The sequence below is a fragment of the Balaenoptera physalus genome (genome assembly GCF_965194825.1).
Source record: "Balaenoptera physalus genome assembly, chromosome: 2".
Classification (NCBI taxonomy): Eukaryota; Metazoa; Chordata; class Mammalia; order Artiodactyla; family Balaenopteridae; genus Balaenoptera; species Balaenoptera physalus.
The window spans coordinates 2,833,364-2,847,982 of NC_138883.1; the positions used below are offsets into that span (position 1 = coordinate 2,833,364).

Sequence of the window (14,619 nt, forward strand, 5' to 3'; positions counted from 1 at the left end):
AACGGGAAAGAGACGTGAGTTGTGGCACGAACGTTTGCATGAAAATGTTCAAACATATCAAGGGCACAGATAGCATCTGGGTTGTACTATTACGAATGGTGTTTATCAGCTACAGGTGTGTATATAGCATCTGCTTCCTAGACTTATATGCAGTAAATATACAGTATCATCACGTGTATACACATATATACACCAATATACAGAAATACATTTACTATAACATTTCTTAAACTTGTAGTTTCTTTAGAACAAGTTGTTTTGCGACATGCTGTCTGCAGTGCCAGAATTTTAAAAAGAAAGGAAAAAAAACATAAACTGAAATGCACATTTAAAGACTATAAACAAAAATTGCATGAAACACAAAAAATAGAAAGCATTCAGGATGCAACTGGGTCACACACCTAATATACAGTACACAAAAATAAATATCTTTCCAAAGCAAGCGTACACAATGTACCATTACTCTCAGTACTTCTGAAAAGACTTTCTTCCCTCTGTAATGGCCAGAAATTCAAGTAGCTTTTCAAAGACCTCTAAGGTCATTCTAACAACATGAATCTTACGATGGTCACCTCCAGTTCATGGAGGACAATTAGCAGGGACTGGGAGGGGATAACTCCCCTTGCAAGGAAAAACCCCTGTGTTCAGCTTAAATGTCAGCAAATCATCAAATAAAAACCACCTACGGTGCTCCCTCAAGAGGAAAGGGAATTGAAATGTCTACATTTTAAAGGCACAGTGTTTTGTGTTAGGCTAATACAATTTAAGGATAATTTCTTTCTTTACTGAAGATAGTCTCATCAGGAAACTCTAGGGATAGATCTTCTTTATAGAAAGCAGTCAGACCCTGAATGGGGAGAGCAGTCAGTGAGCGTGGTGCACAGCGGCCCCGGGAACGTGTTTCCCCGCGAGCCAGTGCACACGCACTCCCGGAGGCTCGCGGGATGTGTCACTCTGGTGGGTGCAGGCGGTTTCTCCACCTTCTCCTCTTGTCCTCCAGGACAAAGACATTCCTCTCCCTTCAGGTCAGTACTGAGGACAAGAGGAGGCGGCTCACAGGACGGCCGTCCCGCCTGCCGCGACAGTTAAAGAGGACGGCCTGAGGGACCCACCTGACCACAGCCAAGGCCAACCCTGTGGAAGGTCTGAGCCAGGGCGGGGTCGTGGCCGCAGAGGCTCTGGCCTGCAACTGGAGGAAAGCACCCAAAGGGCACATTGCAGGTGACAGGCGTAGAAACCCAAAAGGACACCGTGTGCGTAGTAACATTAGTTTGAAAATTTTAAAACGTATTCTTTCAGTGCCATCAATACAATCGTGAATCTAACCAGCTAACACTCCTAATGTTAAAATCAGGATCATATCGAGTTTGACGTTATTTTCAGTGCACTAACTGAAAGGGCTGTACTTTTTTCTAAATTGGCTTTATCATCATTAATCTCAGAGCCCTACAGAATTTACCGGAGCTTGGGGATAAAAGCAAGAATCATCTGTAAACCAATAGCACCTTTCACCAGAAACCCAAGATAAACGCAGGTTTAAAGATTTTTAAAAATAAAAATAACTTAGAGGCAAAATGGAGGCAGCTTTTGCCCCGAATAGAGACAGCCTGAGTGAATAAAACTTCAGGAAGGCGTGTAATACCCAGGAAGTTATTCCAACCGTACAGACTCTTCATACATTCACTCTAACAGAGGGACTTTCCAGTTGTGGAAATAATCTACGTGCGCGTCCCTGCCGCTCCCAGAGGCATGTTCAGGGGCCCAGAGACCACCGTCGCCAGTCCAGACCCTGCCCTTGTCCAGCAGAGTCATCGTCTGGGGAGGGTGCACCTCGGTGAGAGTGGCCTTCGGCCACGCGGGTCCTCTCGCTGTCGCGGGCGTGAGAGACTGAGCTCCCCCTCCCCGTATCCAGGTGTACAATTCCAGGCTGTTGGGAAGGCTGAGGCGAGCAGGGTCCTCAGATCAGAGAACCCAGGACCGAGGGAACCGGGCGTGGGGACCGGGGGAGGCATGCACCCACCGAGCCCATAGGAGCCCCAGACGGTTCCCAGAACGCCAAGCAGAGGGGGTCCAGGCCAGGATCAGATGCGAAAACATTATGAATCTTTGGAATTGTTCCTTCTGGATATATCCTGATCAAAATGAGGTTACTGCAAAATCTACCTGCCTTAAAGCAAGTGTGCCCGAGGGCAGCGTGATGGGCACAGCCTCTGGGGGAGGCTGTCCAGGTGCCTTCCCAGCGGCCCCTGAAGTGTGGGCACCACCCCTGCACCCACTTGCCCCCTGGCACAGGCCCTGCACAGCATGTGTGGCCTAAGTGGGTCAGGAGTATCTCTAAGTTAACTGATTTCCTTGAGATAATCTTAGAGTAATTCCTAGTTTACAGATTTAAACCTAAAAAGTGTCACCTTTGCTTGCATTGTAAATATTCCCATTTTCTCAATTCTTAATATTTTGCTCTGAATTTACCACTTTGTAGCTTTTAATTGTTTGTTTCTGAAATATCTGACTTCCAAAAACAGCACGAGGGTTTTCATTGTTTTTCTACTGTAAGTATCACTATCACAATCTGTGAAAACCTCTGACCTCAGCTTTACGGGAAGAGTGGGGTCCTGAAGGATCCCCAACTCCTGCACAGGCCCGGCCACGCCCCTTACCTCGCTCCTCAGAAGGGTCTGGACACTGCACTTATGAGGGCAGGACACCACCACGCAGGGACACTCGGTGTCTTCGTGTTTCTGAAGGAGAAAGAGAGAGTGTTACCAACTCTGAAACACACAACCCACCTTCCCTCAGACCCCACCAGTGTTCCCAGCGTCCCCACGAGGGCCCAAGGGAAGCGCTCTGCTCATGGTCATGTCCTTGAGTCACAGGACTCACATCGCACCTGGATGGGTCGCTATGTTACAGACGTTTGAGTGCTGAGAAGAAGGCATCTCACAGGAGCTGCTCAGATCTGACTGGTCGGGGCCACCCATGGGAGCGCAGCCCACCGGAGGGGCGTCCTCACGGCGGCTTCCCTCTAGCTGTGCCCCCTCTGCCGATGCTGCCCTGACACCTGCGCCCAGGTAGGCTGGGCCTCGGCCTCCCTCACACAGCAGGTGGATGGCGGGGCCCAGCCTCTGCTGGCTGCAGAGAAGGACAGTTCTCCTCTGGCTTCTCAGTTTGGGGTCTGGAAATGATGCTTCTCAAGAGCCTGAAGACAACGTGATCTACTGGGTATTTAAATTACTGTCCTGAGATCCGATCTTTCTTTAGCACGTGGTAAACGTGGATAAATTTTGGTGTAGCCCTTCTCTGGATGGCAGAGATTTCAACACAGAGCCTGGATGACGGTGACTGTTCAACTCGGTGCCCCGGGCACCTGTCCGGTACACATGTCCACAAGTGAAGCATAGGCAAGAGCTCCCACGAGGAGAGCAAACCCAAGCCTCTGGAGAGCACCTCCAGACACGTGACAAAGGGCCGCTGGAGGGAGACTGATGCAGGCAGAGCCAGACCTGCCACGTAACGCAACCGTGGGAGGCCAGGCTCCCGGAGGTGGCATCCCTTGGCAAGAAGAGAATGTGGCGGGTTTTCCTCTGAGGCCCCGGGACACTCCCAGTTCTCCTGGCTGGGCCTCCAGTTAGGCCGCTGTTGAGGTGTATCTGGGGCAGCGCTGGCTGCGAGGCCGTCTGACCCGGCAGGTGCGCAGGTCAAGGACACGGCACCCGCGAGGACACTCCTCTCCTCCGGGGAGGCCTGGAGCCAGATGCAACACCATCTGAAGTCCCTTGTCTGGACCAGCGCCCTGGGGGTGCACAGCGCGGAGAGGACACCTGGACGCGGCCGCTCTGCTCCGGGGCCTGGTCCCCAGAGGCCTGCGGGGCCCACGGCGGGCGAGCCCACGGCTGCCCCGAGCTCAGCAGAAGTCACCTGACTGGACTGAGCCTGACCAGCACCTCCCGAGAGGGGACCCCCGACGGGTGCCTGGCCGCGCTCAGAATCCCTAAGAGCTCCCAGGTGCCGTCACGCCTTTCCGGGGGAAACCTCGGCCAAACAGCTCCACTCTGCCTCACCTGTAAGAGGTGGGGTGACCAGCCCTCCCTCAGAGGGCATCTGTGAGGACAGAATCCGTCACGGGCCTGGAGAGCTAACGTGGCCGACACTCCACGGACGCCACGCCTCCCTCCTGAGCCTGCCCTCGACCCCGCCTTCATTCACCAGGCCAGGCCTGCACTGGGTGTCGGGGGCAGCCTGACCAGGACAAACAGGTAATCACCACTGCGGCAGGGGGGCTGGGAGCGAGCAGCGGGTGGGGGGGGCCCGGGAGGGCACTCTGAGCAAGAACCAGGGGCGGGGGCAGTGTGCTGGGGAGGGCAGAGCAGGGGGTAGCAGGAGGTGAGGCTGGGGACCCGCAGGCCAGGCCCATCAATAGCTTTGTGTATCTTCGGAGATCTGTGCAAGGATGTCCAAATGATGAATTTCTAGAAATGGGCTTCTTTGGGTATCAAAGGGTAGAGCATTTAAAATGGGATTTGGAAGGGTATTGCCAGACTACCCTCCAATCAGCCTACACAAGCCCACCCTCAGTGCAGTGAGAACGCATGGCTCCAATCGAATTCTATCAAACTTTCCCACCTCTGACAGTGACAGGTGAAAAACAATGAGTGTGATTTGCAATTCTTTAATGATGTATAGTTATTAGTATGTTTTTTACGTTAACCATTTATATTTCCCGTGAAATGCCTTTCATAGCTTTTGTCCATTGCAGCGGGTTGAACAGTGACCCCCGAAGTTCATGTCCCCCCAGAACCTCAGAAAGTGACCCTGTTTGGAAAGAGGGTCTCTGCAGATGTAACGAGATAAGAGGCCACCCTGGATCAGGCTGGGCCCTGAACCTCGTGACAGTGTCCATGTAAGAGGAGAGGACGTACAGCAGGAAGACTGCCACGGGGACGTGCAGGCAGAGGTGGGAACGGTGCAGCCGCAAGTCTGGGAGCCCAAGGACCGCAGCCACCAGGAGCCGGGGAGGGCGAGGGAGGGGTCTCCTCTAGAGCCCCCAGAGGGGCATGGCCCTGAGGGAACCTTGGAGCCAGACTTCTGCCTCTAGGACTGTGAGGGAACAAACTTCTGTGGTTTTAGGCCACCAACTTTGTGGTACTTTGCTATGACAGCCAAAGGAAGATAATACAACCGTTTTCCAAAAAAAAAAACCTGTTAATCTGTCGATATGTTAAGAACTCTTCGCATATTCATGAAATTTGTCCTGCCTGTCAAAGCAAATGTGACTTTGACACGCACACAGAACGGATGTCACGCGTGTGTGGGCCATAAAGCATAAGTGCATGGTGAACACCCACGAGGGACAAGGATGCAACCGACGCCCATCACCCGCACGCTCCTCTTCTGCCTCGCCCCCGCTTTCTCCAACTAAAACCACAAGGCTGAATCTGCGCTTCTACTTCCTTTGCTTAAAAAAAAGTTTCATTACACATGTATGTGTAACAGGTAAGATACTGTTTCGTCTTGACTGCTTTTGAATTGTTAACATGGAATTCCGCCCTTCGACTCTCCTGCGACCTGGCTCAACATCTCGCTTCTCGGGCGAATCCGCGAGTCGTGTAAGTGGACTCGTGGATTCCACTGTCACTGCTGTCATACAACCTCCCCTCCTGTGCACACTGTCCAAGGGGTCCGCTACAAGTGATGTGTCCATTCTCCAACAGATGGACGTGTGGGTCGTTCCCAGATCTCTGCTCCTCTGGTTAGGCTTGACATACTCTCTGCAGTGCACGTGTGACAGTTTCTCTTAAACATCTAGGAGAGGGACTGCTAGTTGAGAACATGAGTTTTCAACCTAATAAAATATTGCCACGTGTTTTCCAAAGTGGCTGTACCTGTACGTTACAGTACACAGTTGGCCCTTGAACCTGGGTATGAACTGCGTGAGCCCACTTACACGGATTTTTTTCACTAGGTGTGTGTGCACTGCGGCACTACCCGACCCACAGTCGGCGGACGCTGTGGATGCAGGACCTCGGCTAGGAGGGCTGACTGTAAAGTTATACTCGTGTTCGAGACTGCTCGGAGAGTCTGCGCCCAACCCCTGTGTCATCCAAGGACCAACTGTATACATGTTCCCCTAAAACGAGATCTTTACAATTCTTGACTTTTCACAAATTAACAGAACTGTTTAAAAAGAATGATATTCGATAATTTCTGGGCTAAATGGAAAAGAAGAGATTTTTTTTCTGACACTTTAAATTATGCTAATAGATTAAAAAAAAAAACTTGAAATTAGCTGCCAATACCATGGCTTAAAGATAGAAAAGAAATGCTCACATGAACTGCAATGGTCCAGAGCGTCAGTGCATTTTTGGATTTTTTTGATGGGGACCATTTTTAAATCTGTGTTGAATTTTGTCACAGCACTGCCTCTGTCTTCTGCTCTGGCCCCTTGGCCGCGAGGCCTGCGGGATCCTAGCTCCCCGACCAGGGACTGAACCGCACCTCCAGCGCTGGAAGGCGAAGTCCCTGGAGTCTCGGCGCTTTATCAACCTATATTTTACCAACACTTGATATATCTGTCACACCACAAAACGCAGGACATGGAGGAAAGTCAGGAGGACCTGGGGCTTAAGACCTAAGTTAAGCAACGGCTCTTTTTAAAAATAATCTTAAGGCCTGAGAGGATGAGACTGTGAGGGCTGAAAGAACAAGACCTGGGAGCCAAGTCCCATCACCGCTGATGGGGCGGGGGCCTGGGGGGAGTCTCGGCCCCTTCCAGGTGTGTGAGCAAGGGCGGGTGGGCGTGGCCGCCTGCCGGCGCCGAGGGCCCCAGGAGCCGGCGGCCGGCGCACCAGCAGCGGGCCCACGCAGGGCGCCTCTCACGGTTATCACAGGTGGACCGAAGGTAACATCTGCCCCAAGACACGCTGCAGTGTCAACACCGACAAAACAGTTTAAAAAGTTTTCATCACAAAAGCGTAGTAAGATTTAATGAATCTTTATTTGCACAACTCAGGTCCCAAACTGGCAATTACCACTTGGTGCCTCTGCACCTGCTGTGACTCTCTCTCCTGTTTGCAGTCAACAGATTGAAGACCCAGATCAGAGCAAATGCCACCTCCTCTCCGAAGCCCTCCTGGACTCTATCAGGCCATGTTAACTGTCTCTTCCCATACTACCATGTACATAATTGTATATCTGACTGTCTCCCCTACCAGACCGTGAAACGAAGGGGAGAGACTGCAATCTACTCTCTTGTGTGTCCTGAGCAACTAGCTCAGGGTCTGGCGCCCAAGAGCAGTCAACAAACGTTTCATGACTCCATGTGCGATGCTGTTATTCCAAAACCAACCTCTTTAATCCTCGGCTGGAGCCCTGAGCTGGTTACTCATAGGCTGTTTAACTGACATGCTCTACAATTCTTTCTCAGATGAAAATTAATTCCTGGATTCTATTCTGCAAATAAAGGTAACTGATTTGGGGCAAGAAGCAAAGTGTAACTTTGATAGCAACATAGTAACATGTGTATGGTCGGGAGTATTGCTCATTAGGTACCCATCTGATTCACTTGAATTTAATTACTGAAGAAATTAGAAATACTACTGCTATTTTTCAAAGGGGAGGGCACAGTTGTTAAAGGTTATTAATAACTGGAAACGATAACAGAATCATACAGGAAACATTTCACGATGCAAGAGTCCCAAGCATAGGAAAGTTATACAAAGTAAGGTAAAATGGAGATTGTAGAATACATCTCATTTCATACAGAAAAACAAAGAAAACTGTTCCTAAATTTTGGTCAGGAAGTACTCCCGAATATCTGCCAGGAATTCGACTGTGGCCCTCACGCCGGGCTGCTCTTCCACGGTCCCCTCCCACCTGGTGACCCACCAGTCGCCATCCTGCCTCGGCCAGCAGCCAATTCCCAGCCCCTCCAAGCTCAGCCTCTCAGCAGCACCCGCGCCACACACCCTGCAGCTCCACCTGCCTCTGGGACGTCACTCTCCTGACCCTTCCACACAGGCCACGCCCTTGCTGGACGACCTCCCCCTCTTAGTAAGCTGTAAGCATCCTGTGCCCCAGGCCTCTGTCCTCCGACTCTGGCCCTTCTCTCTACTCGCTCCAGTCCCAGGGCTGCAAGTACCACCTATTTACACATACCTACGGCCCAGACCACTCCCTATCCCCGCCCCAAGCCTCCTCTCTTCCCCTGAGCCCCACTTCGGTAGAACACTCCGGGTGGTCCAGCTGCTCTAGTTACAAAGGCTGGGCGTCCTCCAAACTCATACCCCACACTCAAGCCATCGGCTAATCCCACTGGCTCTGTGTTAACTATGACCGCATCTGTCCCTTGCTCGAGGCTGTCCCCCATCAACTGTGCACCTCGCCTCTGCTCTGTGCAAGGGGAACTCTACCTGCTGAGTCTGTTCCACCTTGGAGCCTGAGCCCCCACCTGCTGCTCCCTCTGCCCCAGCGCTCTTCCTGCGTCGTCCTGACTGCCTCAGAAGGGCCCGCTCTGATCACCCCTCCTCCCCTGTTGCCAGTTTGTCTTCATAGTACTTATGATCTCTTCCCACTGGAAGATGAGGGTCACCACTGAACCTGCAGCTCCTAGAACAGTGCCCAGCACACAGCAGGTATGCAGTAAATACGTATTCAACAAACAAATATTTGAGGGTGTCTACACCACTGACTCTTTTTAAAGTTTGTCCTCCATCCCAACACCTGTTTCTCTTTGATTTACATATAAGTGATCTGATTCTAACATGCGCACAATATAAAACTGTGCCAAAATAATGGAGGCATGAAAACATTTTCAATTCTCATCTCTCTCCAGGAGAGACCGCTGCACTTCAATACTGCAGGATAAATTACCCTGTTGAAGTGATGGTTATGTCACGGAGCCGTAAAATGATTAAGCAATCCAACAAGATTTTAGAGGCTATTCCCTGGCACAAGTGAAAAATTCTACCTTTTTTGAATAATCGGTCTTCATTTTTTTGGCACCCCAAATGGCAGTCAATCTAGGCAATGGAAAATTAATTGCATAAACCAAAATGGGCAAAACAAATGAAGCTTAACTCTGAAATAAAGTCAGATGAAAATTGCTATTTACGCCTATCTTTTCTCTTTATTTCTGTTAGAATAGTCATTTAACAAGCTATTCTGCGGACAAACGACATCTGGATGGAGTAGAAGGTGGGTGAAACAAGAAAACACCGCACCTGCAACGTGATCATCGGGACCTGGCTTTTGCAGTGGCTGCACGTGGCCTCACGGTATTTACAGGCCTTGTCCACGTGGTCACGCAGGTCCTTCCTCAGTACCTTCTCTTTGCAGTCGGCACGGACACACAAGAGCTCCTCAAACTGGCAATCATTCTTCAAATGCACCTGTAAGACAGACAATTCAAAGTTCTTAATCGGCAAAACTCCAATCTGAAATACCAAATTCTAGCCTCTATGCAATTAAATCCCACAAAAATGTTTCTATCTGCTGCTAGATCAGCTTTTCACAGAGAAGAGTGACAAATGTATCAAGAGACACTGAATTTCATGTTCCATTTAATGATTACTCAAACTATATTGCTTTTGAAGAATTAAGTCAATTAACTCTTCTTCCTGGATAAATAAATGGTTATCTGCTAAGGACTTTGTTTTATTCCAATTCAAATATCTTTCCAGGATAAAATATGATACTAATCAAAAAAACATAAGAAGTTACGTGGAATTTCATGGTTATAAAAAGGAGAAGGTTTTAATGGGCCTTCTACAGTCAAAATTCAATTCAGATTTCTTTCTACTCTAAATAGGGTGGGGTGTTCAAAAACCAATTGACAGTTCTGCCTATGATGTCATTAAAAATAACATTTCACACCCAAATGGCTCTGACTGCTTTCAGAGTTGGTTGTGTCTGAAAGATTAATGCAAACATGATCTTAAGGGGCCACATCATACTGACCAGGGACTCGTATTTCTGGATGTAAAGCCGACACATCACATCCCCACTTACCAGCAGGTGCCCCAGTGCTAACTGCTCTACACAGCCTCTGCCTTCGTTCCTACAGTATATCTGAAGGGCCAGAATCTCTCTCTTGCAGCAATTATCCTTAAACACCTGAAATTGAAAGTTAGCTGTTTTAGAGGATTAATATTTCTTAATCTCCACATGCTGCTATTTTAGACAAGGCAAAACCACTGTAAAAAAAAACCATGAGAACATCCCTTAAGTGGGCCTCAGAAAGCATTAAGGACTATTTTAATCTCTCTAAGTAGAATGAAGGAGCCACCCCAACTAAGAGACACAATTTAAACAATAAAACCTTAACTACCACCTTTTATTAGATAAACCAAACGTAAACAAGTTATACTGAACAACTGAAGATCACTTTGGAGCAGCACACATTTTGGATTAACTCTGACACACTCAAGACGAGGACACACCAGGACCAAGTTCACATCTGGATCCTGGAGATTTCCAGGCGCCAGCACTGCCGCGGGTGGGACCTCCCATCAAGGGACCAGGGCAGAGCCTGCTACAACTTGATGCCTTTCTAGATCCTTGCCAGAGAAAGAGAGAAGCTACTGTAAAAGACAATATTTTGCAGATGGTTTGTAAAACATTTATTTTGGTTCTTGCTCCTAAGGTTATGTCACTAGTAACTCATTTTTCACCAAGAAGAAAGCATTAGCCTGCTATGTAAGAAACTTTTAAAAATATATGTTGCAAAGACTGGGGTTAATCCAATAATGAAAATGTTTCCCTTTGAAAATGAAAACCTCCCTTTAATTTCATTTTTCCCTTGGAAAACAAATACTCTCACTCCTTCTAACAACACAAGCTACACCGTCCTCATCCTCAGGCATTTCTAAGAAACGCCCACACGCTGACACCGTAACAGGGGGAACAGGGAGCTCAATATGCCTTTCTAGACTCCACAAGAAAAGAAACAGAATCAACAGCTGTTAAGAGTTAAAAATAAACTAATTTGGAGTCAAATCTAATCCTTTGTAAACATGACTTTTTAAAAAAGGTCATAATTTTAGATATTAAAGTAAACAGAACAGGTAGTTTTAACCAGTAATAAATAAGCTTCCTTTCTGTGCCATTAAGTTCCTTTTCTTTTTTTTTCTCCTTTGGCTATGCCTCACGGCTTGTGGGATCTTAGTTCCCCCACCAGGGATTGAACCTGGGTCCACGGCAGTGAAAGCACCAAGTCTTAACCAATGGACTGCCAGGGAATTCCCTAAGTTTCTTAAATCATTTACCTTTAGGGAGAAAAAATATAGAATGAAAATATCAGAATAATAAAAGTACAGAATTTTAGAGCTGAAAAAGATCTAGTATCGTTACTACAACTGTCCCATTTTACAGATGGGGAAGTGGAGGCCCCGGGGGTGGCCACCATCCTCAATGACCCGCCGAGGGGTTGATCTCCGTCTCCCAGGGCCCAACCAGCCCCACATTTTCCCACGAGGATCCATGGTTTCAGTCAGTCTCATTTATGATTCTTCAACAAATCTAGTAATTCTTCTTCAGCTATCAATGCCATTGAAAAATAAGGATAATAACTCCAAATAATGAAATGAGACACTGAAAAATTCATCTTAGCCCATTGTTTCAACCTTTTCTCCTGGTCACATTGGTTAGATACATGTTAAGACAAGAGGTAGAACTGAGTGATTTGTTTTTCTTAAAAACAATCCCTTCCATACTAAGTGAAGTCTTTAGTGGCAGGTAAATGCTAAGGAAGAACAGGTACATGGACGTTCGGCCAATTCTGTCTCTGAACCGCCCAGAGCAGGTGACATCGGATGCCCCGTCCGGGCAGCCCACAGGCACCCGTCACCAGCAACCCTCAAATCACCACACTCAGCTGTGCTGCTTAACAACAAAGCCATGGGAAAACCCCAGAGTGAGAATTTTACTGTACAATTTAATGACCTACATTTAAAAAATTGTTAGGTTCATTAATCAAAATATCAGAACCACATATTTTTATTGATATTTTAAGTACTTCAAGAACGAGTCGTTTCAAACTAGAAGTGTGCCTGGCAGGGCCTGGCAGGGCGTGGATGACCACAGGGATGGGTGAGAAGGGCCCAGGGCCCCTGTGCGCTGATCTGCAGGACACTCGTGAGCATTTGCTGGCATCCTCAACCACGTTGGGGAGGGAAGGGCTGAAATCTCACACGTGTCTTAATGACTTCGAGATGCTGCCTGGGGGCAGGGAGAGAGCAAATCCAATGGAACCCCTCAGACTAGCACTGCTTGAAGGTAGAGCGCAGGCAGGCATCTGGGATAAAGACCCGAGACGACAGTGCACATCTCTGCACTTTACTTACTCCTCACCCACCTGGGGGTCTTGGGAGGTGAACCCATTACTGACACAGGTGAGGAGACAGGCTCGGGGGTCACGCAGCTCGGGACATGCCCAGCGGATCTGCCCAGTCTGTCCCGGTGTTTACGTGACACAGTCCCCTGCCTCGACCCTGCTCCATCAGCTGTCAACTCAGAGAAACTCGGAGCCAGGGTACTGGATGCAAACTACGTGGGAGGCACTACCCAGAGCAAAACAGTGACAAAATAATTTATTAAACACCAAGAATACCTTGTCTTTGCTGATGCCTTCTCGACACGCAGTGCATTTCGGGCTAGAGGAGCTGAGGAGAAACACACAGTAAATGCGTTAGAGTGAAAGCCACCTTCTCATCTGAACCCACTGGATACGGTGAACCGTTCACTTTAGGGTCATGTCTGCCGTGCGAAGCTCAGAGCAACCACCAGAGCTTCAGGATGCCCCGGTGAATTTGGTTTTAATACGGTTTAAATAGGAGAAAAGGGCTAAATCCTTTTTTTAATAGTAATTTTTCATAAGGAAGTTTTTAAGCAGAACAGCTTAGATCAGTCCCTCTTGGAAAGTCCCTTTCAATTAAAAATGAAATTTTATTTCAGAAACCAAAAGCAGCTCTCTGTGAAGGCGCTCTTCAGCGTGAGTGTCCACAGCCATCAGGAAAGCCTCTGAACGTTTCTGCTTTATAAGCACAGGCTTATCCACTATTTCCTTCACAGTGTATTGAAAGGATGATGCAATTCCGTGGACTTGAACAGTGTGGGAATTTAAAGCTGACCCTGTCTAAAGAAACCACTGGTCTCCTACATTATTCTTGTCCCAAAACTCAGGATACCAGCCACTGCTCCCACGCTGCCCTTTTCTGGACTTGATCCTCACCCCATCCCGGGCCTGGAAACCACCTCCTAGAGATTAAGAATAAAAACTGATTTTAAGCGCTCCCTCCTTCCAGGGCCCCTGCCCTAGACAGCCCAAAGGCGCCCGGAGTCCAGGCCGGGAGTGGCAGCAGAGGCTTCAGGAGGAGGGTGCAGGGGGCACGGGTGCACGGGGGCCCTGCGGAGGGGCAGGAGGGCCGAGGGTCAGTGCGGCAGGAAATTAATGCGTTTTACAATAAAAGCTCGCTCATTCAGTCTGCGTTAATATGGAGCTCGTGCCAAACTGTTTTAATCACGGGGATCTTTTCACATCCTTAGACCCCGGGGCTGAGCGGCATCTGGGCGGGATCCCCTGACACCTGCAGAACACAGAGCAGGAGGAGCTCAAGTAGCAAAGGGCCGAAACCAGAAGAGCAACAGCCCCTGGCCCCTTCCGCGGGGCCAAAGTGCAGGGAAATCAGGTGCTCTGAGCCTACTCTGCCATCACTAAGCTCCAACCAAGAGTTATTTTACCCACAAGTTGGCAAAGCTGAGTTCACCGTTGGGGATGAGTGGATAAGAGCAAGGCGGGAAGTACCCAGAGGAGGGTGCCGGGAGGGAGGCTGCGCTCAGCGGCGGGTCTGGAGGAGCAGCGGGGCAGCCTTCCCGGCCCTTGTCCGCTGCTGGGGACCCAGGCTGAGCACAGTGCCCGGCACCCCGCCCAGGAAATAACTGTGGGATGAACGAAGATGCTCTCTCAGCCAGCGTTAGCTCTGCTGTAAAACTCCAGCCTCTCTGACGCCCGCTTCTAAATGGCAGCTGACAGGCCCGTGAGGGCTGCTGCGGGTTCCCTGAGACTCACTGGATTCCACTCAGCTTCGGCCTGGCCCATCCCTCCCCTGGCCCTGTCCCCCAATCCCAGCCCCCAGGCGCTCGCCCCAAAGGGCCCCACCGTCATTTGCAGACGGGATGTCTCCTCCCCATACCGTGGGCGCCTCCAGCAAAACTTGGCCACGCAGATGGAGACCCGGGCACCAGGGCCGAGACCTCGCTGGAGAAGCTGGGGAGGGGCTCCCTGAGTCTGCGGGCCGGGCCCCGGTCCCCTGCGTTGGGGCACCCACCTGAGCAGGGCGCCCATGCAGGTCTCGCAGAAGCGGTGTCCGCACTCGGTCTGCTTGGGGTTGCAGAGCACCAGGCGGCACTTCTCGCACTTGTACTTGTCCTCCACGGCCTTCACGAAGCGCTCCTTGTAGCCCCCCTGCTCGGGGACCAGGACGGCAGGCCCGGCGCCACGGTCAGGGTGCAGCTTCAGTGGGGGGTTGGCTGGCAGGGTGCCGGCTGCGTCCAGCTTTTTACTCGGCTCCATCCTGCGGGGGGCAGGTGGGGGGGTGTCCATCAGAGACACACGCCGGGAAGCACAGG

The 14,619-nt window shown here is 49.8% G+C and overlaps 1 protein-coding gene across 3 annotated transcripts in view; it reads right to left on the minus strand.

The window, feature by feature from the left end:
* TRAF3 (TNF receptor associated factor 3) overlaps nt 1-14,619 on the minus strand; it is a 116,568-nt gene that overhangs the window by 18,385 nt on the left and 83,564 nt on the right. For all 3 annotated transcript variants that reach the window (XM_082451081.1, XM_082451082.1, XM_082451080.1), the window contains exons 3-7: nt 14,319-14,564; nt 12,602-12,653; nt 10,003-10,107; nt 9,216-9,383; nt 2,658-2,738 (exon numbers count right to left, since the gene is read on the minus strand). In XM_082451081.1, coding sequence (XP_082307207.1) covers nt 2,658-2,738; nt 9,216-9,383; nt 10,003-10,107; nt 12,602-12,653; nt 14,319-14,563 — 651 coding nt within the window. In that variant the 5' untranslated portion in view covers nt 14,564. The remainder of the gene's footprint in view (nt 1-2,657; nt 2,739-9,215; nt 9,384-10,002; nt 10,108-12,601; nt 12,654-14,318; nt 14,565-14,619) is intronic.